Source organism: Salvia miltiorrhiza, chromosome 5 (genome assembly GCF_028751815.1).
Source record: "Salvia miltiorrhiza cultivar Shanhuang (shh) chromosome 5, IMPLAD_Smil_shh, whole genome shotgun sequence".
Lineage (NCBI taxonomy): Eukaryota > Viridiplantae > Streptophyta > Magnoliopsida > Lamiales > Lamiaceae > Salvia > Salvia miltiorrhiza.
In genome coordinates, this window is record NC_080391.1 from 46,464,573 (window position 1) to 46,480,949 (window position 16,377).

General features: G+C 41.3%; 2 protein-coding genes across 3 annotated transcripts; one reads left to right on the forward strand and one right to left on the reverse strand.

Moving 5' to 3' along the window:
• Positions 1-4,623: 4,623 nt before the first annotated feature.
• On the forward strand, positions 4,624-6,665 carry LOC131024570 (ubiquitin-related modifier 1 homolog 1-like). Its single transcript, XM_057954091.1, has 4 exons — positions 4,624-5,007; positions 5,573-5,648; positions 5,756-5,838; positions 6,291-6,665. Exons 1-4 carry the CDS (start codon positions 4,985-4,987, stop codon positions 6,406-6,408), a joined length of 300 nt encoding a protein of 99 aa, XP_057810074.1. The 5' UTR covers positions 4,624-4,984; the 3' UTR covers positions 6,409-6,665.
• Positions 6,666-8,600: 1,935 nt separating this feature from the next.
• On the reverse strand, positions 8,601-13,674 carry LOC131024540 (altered inheritance of mitochondria protein 3-like). 2 transcript variants are annotated; one of them, XR_009101902.1, is made up of 5 exons: positions 13,241-13,674; positions 12,692-12,783; positions 12,545-12,610; positions 9,584-12,461; positions 8,601-8,994 (listed from the first exon to the last, which is right to left on the reverse strand). XR_009101902.1 is itself a non-coding variant. In XM_057954049.1 (4 exons), exons 1-4 carry the CDS (start codon positions 13,591-13,593, stop codon positions 9,661-9,663), a joined length of 3,312 nt encoding a protein of 1,103 aa, XP_057810032.1. In that variant the 5' UTR covers positions 13,594-13,674; the 3' UTR covers positions 9,407-9,660. The 2 variants fall into 2 exon arrangements, 1 of the variants encoding a protein (XP_057810032.1); XM_057954049.1 differs by lacking the exon at positions 8,601-8,994 and having other exon boundaries at positions 9,407-12,461.
• Between the last annotated feature and the right edge of the window lie 2,703 nt (positions 13,675-16,377).

Below are 16,377 nucleotides of genomic sequence, written 5' to 3' on the forward strand. Positions count from 1 at the left end.
CCACATTGAAAAATGTAGGATTCTTTATAATGCGTAGTACATTATAGATAGTGAAGCTACATTATCCCACATTGAAAAATGTATGATTCTCTACCATGTGTAGTACACTATAAATAGTGAAGCTACATTATCCCACATTGAAAAATGTAGGATTTTCTACCATGTGTAGTACACTATAAATAGTGAAGCTACATTATCCCACATTGAAAAATGTAGGATTTTCTACCATGTGTAGTACACTATAAATAGTGAAACTACATTTAATTAAAATTATTAGGATTTGAATATAAAATTAAAAAAAAATAAAAAATTGGCTGGGCCCGGCGGTTCAGGGCCGAACCGGCGGGCCAGACCGGCGGTTCAGGGTTGGCAACCCTATGAACCTTAACCGGCCCGGATAACTGGCGGTTCGGCCCTGAACCGGCCCGTTGGTCAACGGTCCGGGCCGGAACCGTTGACCGGCGGGCCGGTTCAGGGTCGAACCGCCGGTTCCGGTCGGCCCTTGGCAACACTATGTAGCGCTCGCTGATGAAGGCGCTTTGATTATTTGAGATAATCGAATCCATGACCTCCCTCAACCTACCGGCAAGAACCTTTGCAATGACCTTGTACAAGCTACAAATGAGGGAAATAGGATGAAATTCTTCAATGGAATTCGCCTCTTCTTTTTTTGGTACCAACACAATGAAGGAGGTATTGCATCCTCTGGGGATTTTCCCATTAGCATGAAATTCTTGCATAACCTTGAGGAAGTCCTTCTTGATGATCGCCCAAGACGTCTTCCAGAAAAGAAAGTTGAACCCATCTGGTCCCGGGCTTTTGTTATCCGCACAACTCCAAATGGCTGCTCTGATTTCCTCCTCAAGGAACGGTCTGCTCAGCCAGCTCTTCTGTGTATCAGTAAGTTTTCTTGCTGTGAAGTTATGAGGTAAGCTCGGAAGTAATCTGTTGCTTTTCTTGTAAAAAGATTTGAAGTGGTTTTTCACCGCTTCTTTGACGGCTGCCGGTTCCTCAATCCACAAATTCCGAATCATAATCCCATTAACTTCATTCTTCTTTCGCCTTCCCAGAATGGCTCTGTGATAGAAGCTAGAGTTAATATCACCATTTTTGATCCACTGGCTCTTAGTCTTCTGTTGGAGGAGACTAATTTTGGTTCTCGTTTCTAGAATGAGCAGAGCTCTAACTTCATTCCGCCTGATGACCTCGTGCTCCTCAAGACCGAATGTATCATCCATGATGTCCCACTCTTGTAGTTCTCTTTTTAAGTCACAGATCTTCTGTTCAATGACTCCGAAGGTCTTTTTGTTCCATTCTTTCAATTCTGACTTGAGGTATTTGAGCTTTTCTTTAAAGACGTAGCAACTCCACCCCTGCACCTGCGCTTTCCCCCATTTTTCTTTGACGAAGCTGGAGAACTGAGGATGTGAAACCCACGCATTTACAAATCTAAATGGCTTAGGGCCCCAGTCTGCCGCCTTTGTTTTCAGGAGGATCGGACAATGATCAGAGAAGGTTCTTGGCAGTCCGCGGCCAAAGGTTGACGGCCAAGAGCTTAGCCAGCGGTCATTGACGAGAAATCTGTCTAACTTGCTTTTGCATTCTCCGTTAGGCTGGTACCATGTGTATTTTCTGCCTTGAGTTCTAATCTCAATCAAACCACAGTCTCTGATGAAAGAATCGAAGTTTCGAGAATCGTTATTCCCCGAACTTACTCCTCTTCCCACTCGTTCGCCCGGTTCTCTTATGGCATTGAAGTCCCCCAAGATACACAGACAAACATCATTATTTTGTTCAACCACAATTCTCAATTTGTCCCAAAGAAGGAGTTTTTCACTAATATCATTTGGTGCATAGATGTTAATAAAGCAGCAAAAAACATTACCCGGTTTCCAGATCCCGTTCACCACCACCGCTCCCGGCATATCCCAATTACTTGATGACACGAATTTCTCCTTATTCCAAACACAAGCGATGCCCCCTGATCTTCCTTCTGAATTCCTGACCACGATTTCGGCTTTGTTATCTCCCCACCACGAGTTGCAGCAGACTTCAGGGAAAGTTTCAAGCTTTGTTTCCTGAAGAAAGCACAGGTCGCAGTCTTGATTCCTGATAAGCTCTCCCACGTCTCTCTGTTTTGTTGCACTCCCAAGGCCTCTAATGTTATAGGAGATAATAATCATGGGATAATGTTTTCAAGAGCTCCAAGGTTCGCATTGTTGTCGGCTTCTTTAATTTGTGAAGAAATAATGGTGGCCATTTCCTCATCTTGAAGGTGACTATCGAGACCAAGGTCTTTACCAAACTTCCAGATCTTCCTACCTTCAGTCACATAATCGGTGTTGAGGCTGTCTTTGCAAGCTGTTGTGGAAGTTTCTTTGTCGAAATTTCTTCCCTCTTCTGTATCACTCCTCCGCTGTTCGTCATCGGTATCCAATTGTGTGATGAAATTTCCCCAATTTTCTTTTTCTAACTTTTTTGAACGAGCCTTCTCTTTCTTTTGAATTCGATGAGGAACAAGAGACACACCTTTGTAGAATTTATCTTTCCCCTTATTCCGATTATTTCCGTGAGTTCTCCGGTTCAGCCTTTCCCTCGGCTCCTTGTCTTTTCCGGCAGCCTCTTCTTCGGAGCTTCTCCGCAATCCTTGCTGATTCCCATGAACCTCGCTATTATTAGCCATCGAAGCTCCCTCACCGGTGGTAGCAGAGACGGGGTTCTTCTCGCTTTCAGAGCCGAGATCTGCTTTTGAGATTGAACCTCTGCCGGTCTGAGTTGGGGCGCAGGGATGGAATTATGGTGTTACTCCCCTCTGGGAGCTAGGGGTCTCGGCAACTTGGGCCCCCTGAGAATCGCGGGCCTGATCTTCGTTGGTAAGAGCCTCTGGGCTCAGACTTTATCACGAATTGGGCCATCCAGCTCACCAGGCCCACAACGATTAGGGCATTCTATTTGGCTCTCCTGGGCCCGACTTTTGGCTTCACAACCCATCTTAACAGCATGCGCTGAGAATTGAATCTTTCTCGAAGGACTCGGAGCCGCCAAACCATCATTGTGGGTCTCGAAAGTCGTTCTAATAACGGTATTGTCCTCGAACTCTGTAACGTCTCTTGCTTGTGTATCTGAGACTGACTTTTCGACTTCTTCCGGTTTCTTCGCCGGAGAGTTTTCGATGATGGCTTCCGCCGGAGACATCGACGAGTTCTCCCAAGACCAGTCTGATTCTGATTCTGTCTCCTCCAAGGAGCCATCGTCGTCTGCATGTGAAGGGAGTTTGCCTTGCAATTCTTCCACCTGAATTTGGAATGCAGCACCATCAATTTTGCACTGGAAAGTTCTATCCACCGACTTAAGTCCAGTTGAAATCTGGATAAAAGCTTCATCCAACCTCTCTTTTGTCCTCGTCTCTTCTTCGATTTTGAGGACCAAACCCAACTTTGCCGACACAAGATTGAAGAATCTCGAATTCCATGCATGAAGGGGTATTCCGAGCCACCTAGTCCAAACAACTCTTTGCTGAACAACGTCGACATAGCTCCACGGTCTGTGCCATTGGAACCAGAACTTACTCCACTCCCCAAGATCCTGAAGAATGGCCTCAACGGATTCATCTCCACTGCTTTGGATAAGAACTAAGTTTCCTCCCAGAGTTGTAACCTTGAGTAAGCCAGAGCATTCGCTGTTGATTTCCTCCTTAACATCTTCCCAAAGGAACTCATCTTTAATGAACCCTGTGAAAGAACCTGCCAGCCATTCTTTCTCCTCGTCTGAGGATTGGAAGTGAAAGACTTCATCCATGGGAGATAGAGCCGTCTTTTTACCTGACAATGCCTCCGCGAAGGAAACTCCCTCTTTCCGTTTATGATCTGGAAAAAGAACGGGGTTCGCGAGATTTCCATGGTTCGGGCTAATCCTTCTATGTTCGGCCTTGATTTTTCCTTCCTCTCTTGACCTTTCGAATCCAGGCTTGAAGACTCTGATTTTGAAGCTCCCTATCCAGAGATTATTAAGAGCTGCCAACAGGTTTTCTTCCTGAAAGTTGTTGTCGAACCTCACGAACCCAAAAGGTTTGCCCTTGACGTCTCGTTTTTTCGGGCAGTAGATATCTATCGGTTGTTTGACGGAGCCGAACTTCCTCCAAAGAAAATCGATGCTGCAATCCTCTGGTATGTTGTTAAAGAAGAAGGTGCTTGTTCCATTCGCCGAGTCTCCATGTTGTGCTCCCAGATCAGCAGCTTTGCCTTCGTTGCGTCTCCTTGCATGGCAGTTCCTGGGATCTACTCTCGACCGGAAAGAAGAAGGAAACCTAGGTTTTGGGTGAATTTGTTGCCTCACCGGATTGTTCTCGAGACGGGACGGACCGGCCCCTTTTCTCCTCACCTCTCTCCAGCCTTGCTCCATTGTGTTCTGGGCATTAACCCCTTGTAATAATCTAATCCAGACTTACTAGACTCACAACTTAGCTACAAAATGAAAACGGTTTGAATGTAATGTAATTCAGTTCCTTTTTTTTTATAATGTAATTCAGTTCCTAAAACTTAAATAAAAAATTTCATTTTAGAATAAGAAGAATAAGTTAGAAAATATAGTAAATTTTGCTACTAATTCATGATTGGAAGAATAAAAAGTTATTTGAATTAATTTTTTTTAGAAGAAGTATTTGAATTATAAATGACAAGATTCTGACAAAAATCGCCTGATAAATCATCCCAAAAAATGCATATATGGCTGATTCACACAGCCCACAACCGAAATCCAAAGGGAGCCCGATTTATAGACCTTGGAGATTCGATTTCTTTACGTCCGGGACTGACCCGTTTCGATCCGATCCGAGCTAACTGAATTTGTGCAGCGATCGAAAACTCCAATCGAATCCCTAACCCTAATTGTCGTCCAAGTTGCTTTCAACTCTACCCCGACGATTTTCAATTCTACCGAATTCGGAAGCTCTTACAGTTGCTTCTGTTTGAATCGATCTTGAGTTATGCAGCTCACTCTCGAATTCGGGTAATTTTTCCCTTCTTTAAATTGAGTTTATTGCAGACAGTGCGATGAGATTGACGTTTCTTGTATTCATTTCTTAATATTTTTGTCGGTGTTATCTTGCAGACCCAGTCTATGTGCACTTCTAACCTTATTTTTGGGTGTATTGAGTCTAACTTTGATGAATTTAATGGCGAATCGTTGTCTTGCTAAGTGGTTAGAGATAGGCCTAGATTTTATGTTTTCGCTAGTCTTTATTTCGTGATATAGCTTGATCATATGAAGGTTGATCCAGAAAAAGGGGTGCTCTGTTTTTGGGTTTGATGGTTTTCAAGAGCTTAAACTTCTTGGAACACTATTTATATGTTGCAAGAAAAGGCTGAATAGCTTATATGTGGTGTTAATTTTTTAATCTACACTTGCTTTATCTTATCTTGCAATTTTGTGTACTAATCCAAGCACGGTCAGGAAATCAAAGAATTTGCCTTCGTTTGTCTTTAACATGAAGTAGTATGTTGCATACTTGGGTTCTCATATGATGCCTCAGACCTTTAGATTCATAATAATATCTGCTTCTTTTGAATACCAGTGGTGGACTTGAACTTCTATGTGATTCTGTCAAGATCCATGATGTGAATGTTGAGCCACAAGGTGAAGAAAAGAAGGTGAATATTTTTATCCGTGCCCGTCCCTTCTGTTGAATGATGAATTGCAAGTTTTCTCTTCCCTGCATTCAGCTGAATCTCGTCTTATTTTGTTGTTTCTTTTGCAGCTAACTGTGAAACACTTGCTCTCGTGGGTCCGTACGAATTTGATCAAGGAAAGACCCGAAATGTTTATGAAAGGAGACACAGTGTAAGTGGTCTAATTGGTTCGATTTTTGTCTGTCTGAAACGAACTATTTGGAGGGTGCAACTGATTACCTTCCCACATGAACTTTAATAAGGGGAAAATGTATGGTTGTAGGAATTAAACGCCCCTTAATTTATTGATTATGTTTCTTAGTTTCCTTGGATTCAGCTTTGTTCACAGGAAAGGCCGGATCATATAACATACACATGGTTACAGAATATGTTGCTTATTGTTGAATCATGTTTAAGTTTTTTGTTTGTTTTCCACCGTAATTTATTACCTCCAAACATTTTCTGCTTCATTCAGAAAAACAGAGTTTGTCAAGACTCCTTGTTTTAGATGAATATTTCCTATAATCCTTTCATTTTGTTGCTCGTAAATTGATTGCTCACCATCCCGAAGGAATACGAGATTGTAAGAGGTAACACTTGGCTTTGTGGTTCTTGTGCATGCAGGAGACCTGGCGTTCTAGTCCTCGTAAATGACTGTGATTGGGAACTAAGCGGGCAGCTTGAGACGGTACTGGAAGAGAAGGATGTCGTAGTTTTCATCTCAACATTGCATGGTGGCTAGGATCTATGTAACCAGTTCTGTATTGCATCAATTCTCACATTCTTCATAAAAAGAATCAGTAAGATGTCTGCATGCTTACTTGTGATAAATGCCAATCCAATATATATCTAAATCCAGACAAAGTTAGTCTGTCTTCCTTGCATTTTGTGCTTGCTCAGGGGTCGTTTCTTCGCTTCCTTTTATTTTTTGGAACATACATTGGTTTAGCCTTGTAATTATAAAACAAATTAGCCAATTTAATTTGAAAATTATCTAAATACTTGCTGAGTTGCTGGACGGAAGATTGGTGTGCGTATAACATGCCTTGTTGATAAATGGTTGTTCTAATAGTATGAAGATCTCCAAAATGTTTATTTAAGATAGTGAATCATAACCCAGCTTTATATGTGACCAATTTTCGTACAGCTTTAACGTGGGAGTGATTGTTTTAAGTAGTTTTTGACTTTTTTCTATTAAAAAAATGGAATCATTGATTAGTTACCCATTTTCAAATCCCTTATCTAGCAGTGGCTGCACATTTTTTTCTAAAAAAATTGAAGTAATCGATTATTTACAATTATTAACAGTTTGGAACCGATTAGCGATTAGTGAAATCAGCAATTTTCAGTTACGATTAACCGATTTTTTTTTTATTAACCTGTAATCAAACCGATTATCACCCATACACATATTGGACCGAGGCGACGTCATTTTAATTTGAAAATAAAAAATGAAAACACCCCATCTTTCTTCTTTCTATGGCCGATTTCAAATCCCTTATCTAGCAATGGATGCACATTTAAAAACAAAATTAAACTAATCGATTATTTATTGTTATTAACAATTTGGAACCGATTAGCGGTTATTGAAATCTACGATTTTTAGTTACGGTTAATTGAAAATTCAGTTCGATTAACCCATAATCAAACTGTTTACCACCCCTACACATATTGGACCAAGGCGACGTCATTTTAATTTGAAAATTAAAAATGAAAACACCCAATCTTTCTTCTTTCTCTGGCAGACTCAAAACCAATCAACCTCAATTAACTGATTCATTTGGATTTGTACATAATGTTCTGACATGAATAATTCTATTGGACAATTTTCTTACAATGACAAATTCCTTCAATTTTTTTTTTTAAACCTTCGAATTTTCTTATATGTTGTTGTCTAGCTTACTCACGAACTGGGTGTATTCAAAAATATTTTCGGACCAAAGTGTCGTTTTTGTCCCACCTGAGTATTTATTTCACGGTAAAGTCCATGCTAGGATACCCATAGTGAGGATCTTCCGCTCAGATGTCGCCACGTGGCATGTCTTTAAAGTGAAAAAAAAAACCCATGAACCACCCTTCCAACCCGGTTCAGATGTAAATTAGCTCAGCCCACACCAAATCCCTATTAAATACTCTAGATTTGTTATAAAGTGGAGTATAAAGTATGAGCTTTAAACTTAAATTAAATAATTTAAAGTATATACTTTATTTTATATATATTTTGTAGTACTATATACTTTACAGTATAATTTTTTTTATACTTTATTGTCAGAATTTTTTATATATTTCATATATTATATTTATTTTATAAAATTTATAGTGTGTACAATACAAATATATATTTTATCTTCTATATTTAAAACTTGATAGTATATACTATATAGTGTATATTGGAAACTGTAAATTTTAGTTCGTACTTTATTTTATATTTAATAATTAATAATTTATATTGTATATAAATTTGGCATTTATAGTGTATATTAATAGTTGATACACGAATATAGAGTAAATATACTACAAATGATAATACTTTATAGTTTAGCTTAAATACTTTAAACCTAACTGATGCAGGTAGAAGCGTGAAATATATTTGATATTGATAAATATACGAACTCCGTTGATAACCATTGTATGCCGGAATACGTACAATAAGGGTTAATCCGTTGATTCACTCATGAATACCGGAAGAACACCGCGAGAAGGGAACAATCCCACCCTCTACATTTTAACTCTCAATTCGACTCTACTAAAACATAAATAAAACTCCTATTTATAATAAAACCCTAAACATCTAAAAGGAAACAAACTAACTTGACCAACAAGACAAATCAATAATTAAAGATATAATATATTATACAATTCTATCTTCATCATTGAGTCTCTGACTTAATACTATCTTCAATTTTATTAGCTATTTTACTTAATCATTCTCATTTAATTAGTCTCACACGCATTTTATCAAACAGATGGTATGCACATAATTGCAAGTACATTTTCAGAACGAAAAACATTAAAATAAACAGTGATAAACTAAATTCCCAGTTTCCTTAACCTTCAGCGAGAAAGAGAACTTTAGATCTCACGTGAATAGCTCAATAAACTGTTACTTGGATTATGTTTTCCCTCTGCTATAGGCTGATCGACGACTTTGCTGTGAAAACTTGGACCGGAATTGGTGGGTGTATTTAGTCGTGTTCTACTTTCAGTGATTTGAATGAGGGATCTTGTACAAATGTTGTAAGAATGTGAACCGATGAGGGATCTTGTACAAATTAACGAGGAAAAACGTAACACTTGGGGTCGATGCAAGAAATCTTCAAACTTTCACCTGTAATAGAGAATTTCTCAGTTGTCCGATGAAGAAGAATGTTCTGTACTCTTCATTTGAAAAATTCTTGCACAAACAGAAGGGTTTATTTTAAATTTGAACCGAGTTGGAAGGGGTGGTTCATGGGTTTTTTTGCTCTTTAAAGACACGCCAAGTGTCGCAATCCGAGCGGTGATCCTTATTAGGGCTCATGGACTTTACCGTTATTTCACTATATTTTTCCTATGCCATAAATTTCCACAAAAGCTTGATAGCCAGCTAGACTTTCCGATGCCAGAAAAGTAGGCACATAGTACATTTGGGGAAAAAAATAGATTCTTTTTTCTTTTTTGCGTTCACAATTTAATAGGTATTATTCTATTATTATTAAAAATGTAGAGCATTTTATGGAAGAATAAAAAAGTACTAACACTGGATTAAAAATTGATATTTACCCAAAAAAAATTATGAAGTGATGATGCATCAAGAATAGGAGTACGCAGATCACCCGATCAAAAAAAAAAGGAGTACGCAGATCAACCTTAAACCATCCAGAGTACACAGTGTTGTAAAATCAAGAAGGCAGAAAAAAAGGATTGAACAATCTTACTTGGTCAGTTATTTTGAGCAGTTGAAAAGTTTCTCCGTCTCCCTTATGCTTTGTTCATAAGCCCCATCTACTGAAAACTAGTAATTAGCTTCTTCCAAAAATCCCTTTTGTCCAGGTTGGGAATAGCATGGTAAGTTTCCTTGCCCCACTGCAGAATGGGTATCAGAATCTGCTTGTTCAAAAACTCCTAGCGAAAACTTTTCCGTCATCTTCTTGAAAAAATACTCTTCGTCAGGGTTGAGGATGTGGGAGTTTCCTTGCCCCACTGCAGAACGGTTCTTACTAGGCACTACTTGTTCCAAAACTCCATCTAATGCTGAATACTCGTAATTAGCTACTTCCAAAAATCCCCTTTTTTCAGGCTTCGCTTGTCCCACTGCAGAACGGGTCTCAGGCTCTGCTTGTCCCACTGCAGAATGGGTCTCAGGCTCCGCTTGTTCAGAGACTCCTAGTGAAAACCTTTCCGTTACCTTCTTGAAAAAATACTCTTCTTCAGGGTTGAGGACGTGGGAGTTTCCTTGCCCCACTGCAGAACGGCTCTTACTAGGCACTACTTGTTCCAAAACTCCATCTAATGCTGAATACTCGTAGTTAGCTACTTCCAAAAATCCCCTATTTTCAGGCTTCGCTTGTCCCACTGCAGAACGGGTCTCAGGCTCTGCTTGTCCCACTGCAGAACGGGTCTCAGGCTCTGCTTGTTCAGAGACTCCTAGTGAAAACCTTTCCATTACCTTCTTGAAAAAATACTCTTCGTCAGGGTTGAGGACGTGGGAGTTTCCTTGCCCCACTGCAGAACGGGTCTTACTAGGCACTACTTGTTCCAAAACTCCATCTAATGCTGAATACTCGTAGTTAGCTACTTCCAAAAATCCCCTTTTTTCAGGCTTCGCTTGTCCCACTGCAGAACGGGTCTCAGGCTCTGCTTGTCCCACTGCAGAACGGGTCTCAGGCTCCGCTTGTTCAGAGACTCCTAGTGAAAACCTTTCCGTTACCTTCTTGAAAAAATACTCTTCGTCAGGGTTGAGGACGTGGGAGTTTCCTTGCCCCACTGCAGAACGGGTCTGACTAGGCACTACTTGTTCCAAAACTCCATCTAATGCTGAATACTCGTAGTTAGCTACTTCCAAAAATCCCCTTTTTTCAGGCTTCGCTTGTCCCACTGCCGAACGGGTCTCAGGCTCTGCTTGTCCCACTGCAGAATGGGTCTCAGGCTCCGCTTGTTCAGAGACTCCTAGTGAAAACCTTTCCGTTACCTTCTTGAAAAAATACTCTTCGTCAGGGTTGAGGACGTGGGAGTTTCCTTGCTCCACTGCAGAACGGGTCTTACTAGGCACTACTTGTTCCAAAACTCCATCTAATGCTGAATACTCGTAGTTAGCTACTTCCAAAAATCCCCTTTTTTCAGGCTTCGCTTGTCCCACTGCAGAACGGTTCTCAGGCTCTGCTTGCTCAGAAACTCCATCTACTGAAAACTCAGTAACTAGCTTCTTGCAAATATCCTCTTTGTCATGGTTGGGGATGTGGATGTTTCCTCGTCCCACTGCAGAATGGGTCTTAGGTTGGGGATGGCTCTGGAAGTTTCCTTGTCCGACTGCAGCACGAGTCTCAGGTTCTGCTTGTTCAAAAGCTCTATCTACTGAAAACTCGCATTTAGCTTCTTCCAAAATTCCCCTTTCTCTAGGTTGCGGATGGCTCTGGAAGTTTCCTCGTCCCACTGCAGAATGGGTCTTAGGCTCTGCTTGTTCAAAAACTCCATCTACTGAAAACTCAGTAATTATCTTCTTCAAAAATCCTCTTTCTCCAGGTTGGGGATGGCTCTGGAAGTTTCCTTGTCCAACTGCAGAACGGGTCTTGGGCTCTGCTTGATTGTATCTTCCCTGATAAGAAGGCACTAAAATTCTTTCATTGTGTCCTGAGGTATTACTTCTTTTACCAGGTCCCGCTGGATTATTCTTTGGATGAGGTGGGAAATTAGGTGACTTTCCATAATCTCCACGTGTGTTGGGCATATTGTTCTGCTGTGGTGGTAGTGGTGGTCTGTAGCTTTGATGCTGCTGGGGCGATGCATAGTTCTGACACGGTGGTGGCCCAGGATTATGTTGCTGTGATTGCCAAAAGTTCTGTTGGGGCAGCGGCCCATAGTTCTGCTGCGGTGGTGGTTGTCCATAGTTCTGCTGCAGTGGAGATTGTCCGTAGTTCTGCAGTGGTGGTAGTCCGTAGTTCTGCTGCGGTGGTGGTGGTTGTCCATAGTTCTTCTGCGATGGTGGTGGTAGTGCATAGTTCTTGTGCGGTGGTGGTGATAGTCCGTAGTTCTGCTGCGGTAGTGGTGGTTGTCCATAGTAATGCTGCGGTGGTGGTTGTCCGTAGCAATGCTGCGGTGGTGGTGGTTGTCCGTAGTAATGCTGTGGTGGTGGTGGTTGTCCGTAGTTCAGCTGCGGTGGTGGTGGTGGTTGTCTGTAGTACTGCTGCAGTGGTGGTGGTGGTTGTCCATAGTTCTGCTGCGGTGGTGGTGGTGGTTGTCCATAGTACTGCTGTGGTGGTGGTGGTGGTTGTCCATAGTACTGCTGTGGTGGTGGTGGTCCATAGTACTGCTGCGGTGGTGGTGGTGGTGGTGGTTGTCCATAGTACTGCTGTGGTGGTGGTGGTCCATAGTACTGCTGCGGTGGTGGTGGTGGTGGTGGTTGTCCATAGTTCTGCTGCGGTGGTGGGTGTCTGTAGTTCTGCAGCAGTGGTGGTGGTTGTCTGTAGCTCTGCTGCAGGGGTGGTGGTTGTCCGTAGTTCTGCTGCGGTGGTGGTTGGCCATAGTTCTGTTGGGATGGCGGGCCATAATGCACTGTGGGTGGTCTAGGAAAAATCTCTCCATTGACATACTTGTCTCCTACAATATGATGGCCCATGTTGGAAATACTAAGAACAACATTATTTCACCACCAAAAGATACAATCTGAGAGAAATCCTAACCTTCATACTCCTTGATTGCTGGATCAATGTATGAATCTGGTAATACAAATGAAACTGCTGGTATACCTAATTAAATGACTGAAAAATTTAGTGAATAGTGGCCGAAACTCCATTCTGCAATCTAACTTTAGCAAATGCAACACTCACTTCTAAACTTTTCAGATGTCTCTTCTGAACACTCAACCTTAAAACCTTGACATGTGCTCAGTGCATATATCCTCTTCTTTGCCTCTTCCACACTGATGAAAAACAATCAAACTAGGAATCAAGCAAAATGTGACACTTAGATCAAGCAAAATGTGACACTTAGATCAAAGATGCAGATAAATCAGTACAATGCTTCTCATTTTCATAGCCCCCAATTAACCCAGTGTTGATAAAATGATGACTGACAAACAAAACAAACCCTATTAACGAGTAGCAATATCCTTCTCATAGTATGCCTATGATGCAAATTTGCAGCTTCACACCAGAATTATTAATTTCCTATTGGTTATTAAACAGTGGACTTCACGCAAGAAGAAAACAAATACAGAAATATGCGATTGCAGACTAGAAAAAAGAAAAACAAAATATCGCTAGCAAAAGGCAAAACGCATAAGCTTGATAGACAATAATTACAGTAACGAAGAAACAAGACACTTGAATTAGCCGCATTTTCACCAGAATTACAGAAATAGGGATGAATTGATAGACCTGCCGAAGACTTGGGCAGCAATGTTGACATAGGTTTCAATCATCTGATCGAATGTGATATTGGAATCCTTGTGGACATCGACGGTGATCACCCAGTGGTTGTAATCGCATCCTTCGAAGAGGACGGCGTCGGGCCTGATTTCATCTGTCTCCGGATTGAATGCCCTGCGGAATAGAGTGGGGGTTGAAGTGAAAGGCCGCCGCATGAACTGCGTAGTGGCGGCGGGGGTTGGAAGAAACCGAGGGGCGGAGGTCGAGGAGATTAGTTTGGCTGTGCGGCCATGGAAAGAGTGCTCGAGTAGGAAATATGATTGGGAAAGAGCGCGGTGGAGGCGACGAAGGTGAAGAGCCATTGATGATGATGTATGAAAAGGAGCGAAGGAGTTTAGGGCTTTGGTGGTGATCTTTGATCCCTCGAAAGTTCGAAACAAATAGTACGTCTCAAATTATATGGCCTATTTTCTTTTTTAGAGTAAAATTAAGGATTAATTAAAACACATATAAAATTAATTTATACTCCATTTTCCTTAAAAAGTTCGGCCAACATATAGAATCTCATCCCTACGCCTTCACCACCCTCAACCTTGCGCCACTTTCACTATCTTTAACCCTCACACTTTAACTGAGCACTTAGTTCAGTTGGTTTGAACCCACGCCTTATATCTTAATGTCACAGGTTCAAATCTCAATTTTAGCAAAATGAAATGTCTTTCCTCTTCAGAACGCTCGCCGCTTGTACTTGGTTGGACTGGTCCAGTTTTGTTTGTGTGCGTGTGTTGGCCTACCAGTAGGTGATTAATGTTATTTATTTATTTGTGTAATTTATCAAAAAAAAAAAAAAACCCTCACACCTCCACTACAAATTTCCTCTTGCACCGCCTCCACCCTCGCACCTCCATCCTAGTGCCCCCTCCACCCTCTGAAGTTTCGCGTTGCCTCTTTCATCTCCAACCTCTGTCAAAACTTAGTTTCGCACGCCGTCCACCCCCTCTGAGTGAAACCCTAACAGCGACGCGACGACAGTGTACGACAAGCGCTAACAATAGCTACGATTTGAGGTGGGTGTGCGTACTGTTGTTGAAGTCGTTGATTCTGGTGATGGTGGATTCGGTGCTAGTGGGGTGGATGTGGATTTGTACAGGAAGCTCATCATATATATTTTGTATTGATTGTTCATTTTTATTTCTAGGTTTTGCTAACATTTTTGTTTCTGCGTCTTGCATGAAGCTTATAGGTTTTCTATTTGTTAGGTCCCGGGGGTCTCGAATAGGTGTATAGGGGGAATACACCTATAAGCTATTTTTCTTTTCCTCAAAGTGAGGGATCTCAAGATAGAGATCTAAACGAAACTTTTCATGCAAACAGTGACGCCTGTTGACTGAAAACAGTTTTGACCAAATAGGATTGACGACTGATACTGAAAGCTCTTCAGTAAGGAGTTATCAGTTAAGTTGCTGAAACTTAACTGATGCACTTATGGGCTTCAGTCGAGTTTGCTAAAATAGAGATGATAACACTCTTCCTGACTATCAAAAGATAGATCAGTCAGACTGATATCATACGCAGAGGAAATTAAACTTAGTTTCGCAATAGCCTCGGTTGAGCACGTTGTTGGTCTTAGGTTTCTCTTTGTAGTTATACAGTATTCAGTTTATCAATTGAAACAACACAAGTAGGAAAGTAAAACTGAAAGCTGTAAACAACACAGAGACTTTTACGTGGTTCGGAAAAACCCTTTTCCTACATCCGCGGTCGGTTGATCAGACCAACAATCCACTCCGCAAGTGCTTAACAGGTGCACTGCAAACCAAACCGTGTGCTTACCGGGTGCACACAACCGTACCACTGAAGAAAATCCTTCTTCAATACCCACACTTCACTCGTGTCGGATTTCTCTTGCTTAGCACAACCCGCGCTAAGACTCTCAGAGTCAGAGAACCTTTCTGAACTCCGAATCACTCAAAACACTCAAATCTTTCTTTCGAAAAGGAGGTTTGAAAGAGTGCCAACTATACTACAAAGAACAAGTTATTTGTAGCAAGTTTTGACCTTGGCTTCTGGGTAAACAGAGGTTTGCCTAAGGTCTAAGAGAATGTATGTACTCAGCAGTGACTGATTTTGCCTTTGGAATTCTCTTCTTCGATTCAAGCTTTGGGGAGGTTAAGCTTTAGGCTGAGTAGCGATTTTGGCAGAGCTTCAGCTTATGTCGTTGAATCGGTGAAGATTGAAGTGATCCTCGAGCGCTATTTGTAGGAGAATTCTTGAATAGATCCGTTGACGTAGAACGTCCTCAAGATTTCTTCCGTTGGAGAGCAATTCGAATTTGGGCTGAGGCTTCAATCTTCGAGGTTCCTTGTCTGGTGGAAACGGCTCTCTTGAGGGACAAGAGATGTGACGTCTCTGATAAAGTAACCACCAAATAGGAATGACCTCTGCAGAGATAAGATCCTGAGATCTCTGCAATTAATGCGGCTGTACTTTTGTGAGTACGTGGCTTCCTTTGAACGTTGGAAGATCAGTCCGAGGAAGAATGTTCAACTGATACTTGACTTTAGTATCAGTCCGCGGCACGCATTAAGTAATCAGTTCCAAACTGATTCTTCAACTGATACTTCAGTTGGTATCTTCAGTCTTCAGAACCGCATACTAAACTAGAAACGAACTCTAACACTTGAGTTCAAACTGTTCTAGTCTATTACAATTAAGACCTATGAATTTTGGTATCATCAAAATAAGGATTAGGATATTCCACAAGGTTCCCAATAATTTCCCCCTTTTTGATGATGCCAAAACCATACAGCAGTTCTAGACAACAAAAAGACTGAACTCACAGCACAAGTTCTAAAACTGGGGTGAAGACAGTTCCCCCTTAACAATAGAACCTAAAAACTTGTACTTAGAGTTAAGAACGAAACAGTTCTAAAACAGAACAAGAGAAGATAGAAAAACATAATCAGAGCCTGGACAAAGAGTCATTGTCTTCAGGTTGAGATAAAAAAAAAGTTCTTTTCATTAATAAAGGACTGATAAGCCATCAGTCGGGGTACAGAGACTTACATTGGAGTAAAAAGAAAAACAAAAACAACATGGGAAACTCGTGGACTCCAGCAGTCTGCTTGGCTGCGCCTTTGAACTTC

What these genes read in the sequence shown, in the direction of transcription:
- LOC131024570 (XM_057954091.1), top strand. Translation starts at nt 4,985, where the DNA reads ATGCAGCTCACTCTCGAATTCGG. An exon ending in CAGCTCACTCTCGAATTCGG is followed by an intron (nt 5,008 to 5,572) that starts GTAATTTTTCCC and finishes TTTGAATACCAG; the next exon opens with TGGTGGACTTGAACTTCTAT. An exon ending in CACAAGGTGAAGAAAAGAAG is followed by an intron (nt 5,649 to 5,755) that starts GTGAATATTTTT and finishes TTTCTTTTGCAG; the next exon opens with CTAACTGTGAAACACTTGCT.
- LOC131024540 (XM_057954049.1), bottom strand. Translation starts at nt 13,593, where the DNA reads ATGGCTCTTCACCTTCGTCGCCTCCACCGCGCTCTTTCCCAATCATAT. An exon ending in GCTGCCCAAGTCTTCGGCAG is followed by an intron (nt 12,784 to 13,240) that starts GTCTATCAATTC and finishes GTTTTTCATCAG; the next exon opens with TGTGGAAGAGGCAAAGAAGA. An exon ending in AGCAATCAAGGAGTATGAAG is followed by an intron (nt 12,462 to 12,544) that starts GTTAGGATTTCT and finishes ATCATATTGTAG; the next exon opens with GAGACAAGTATGTCAATGGA.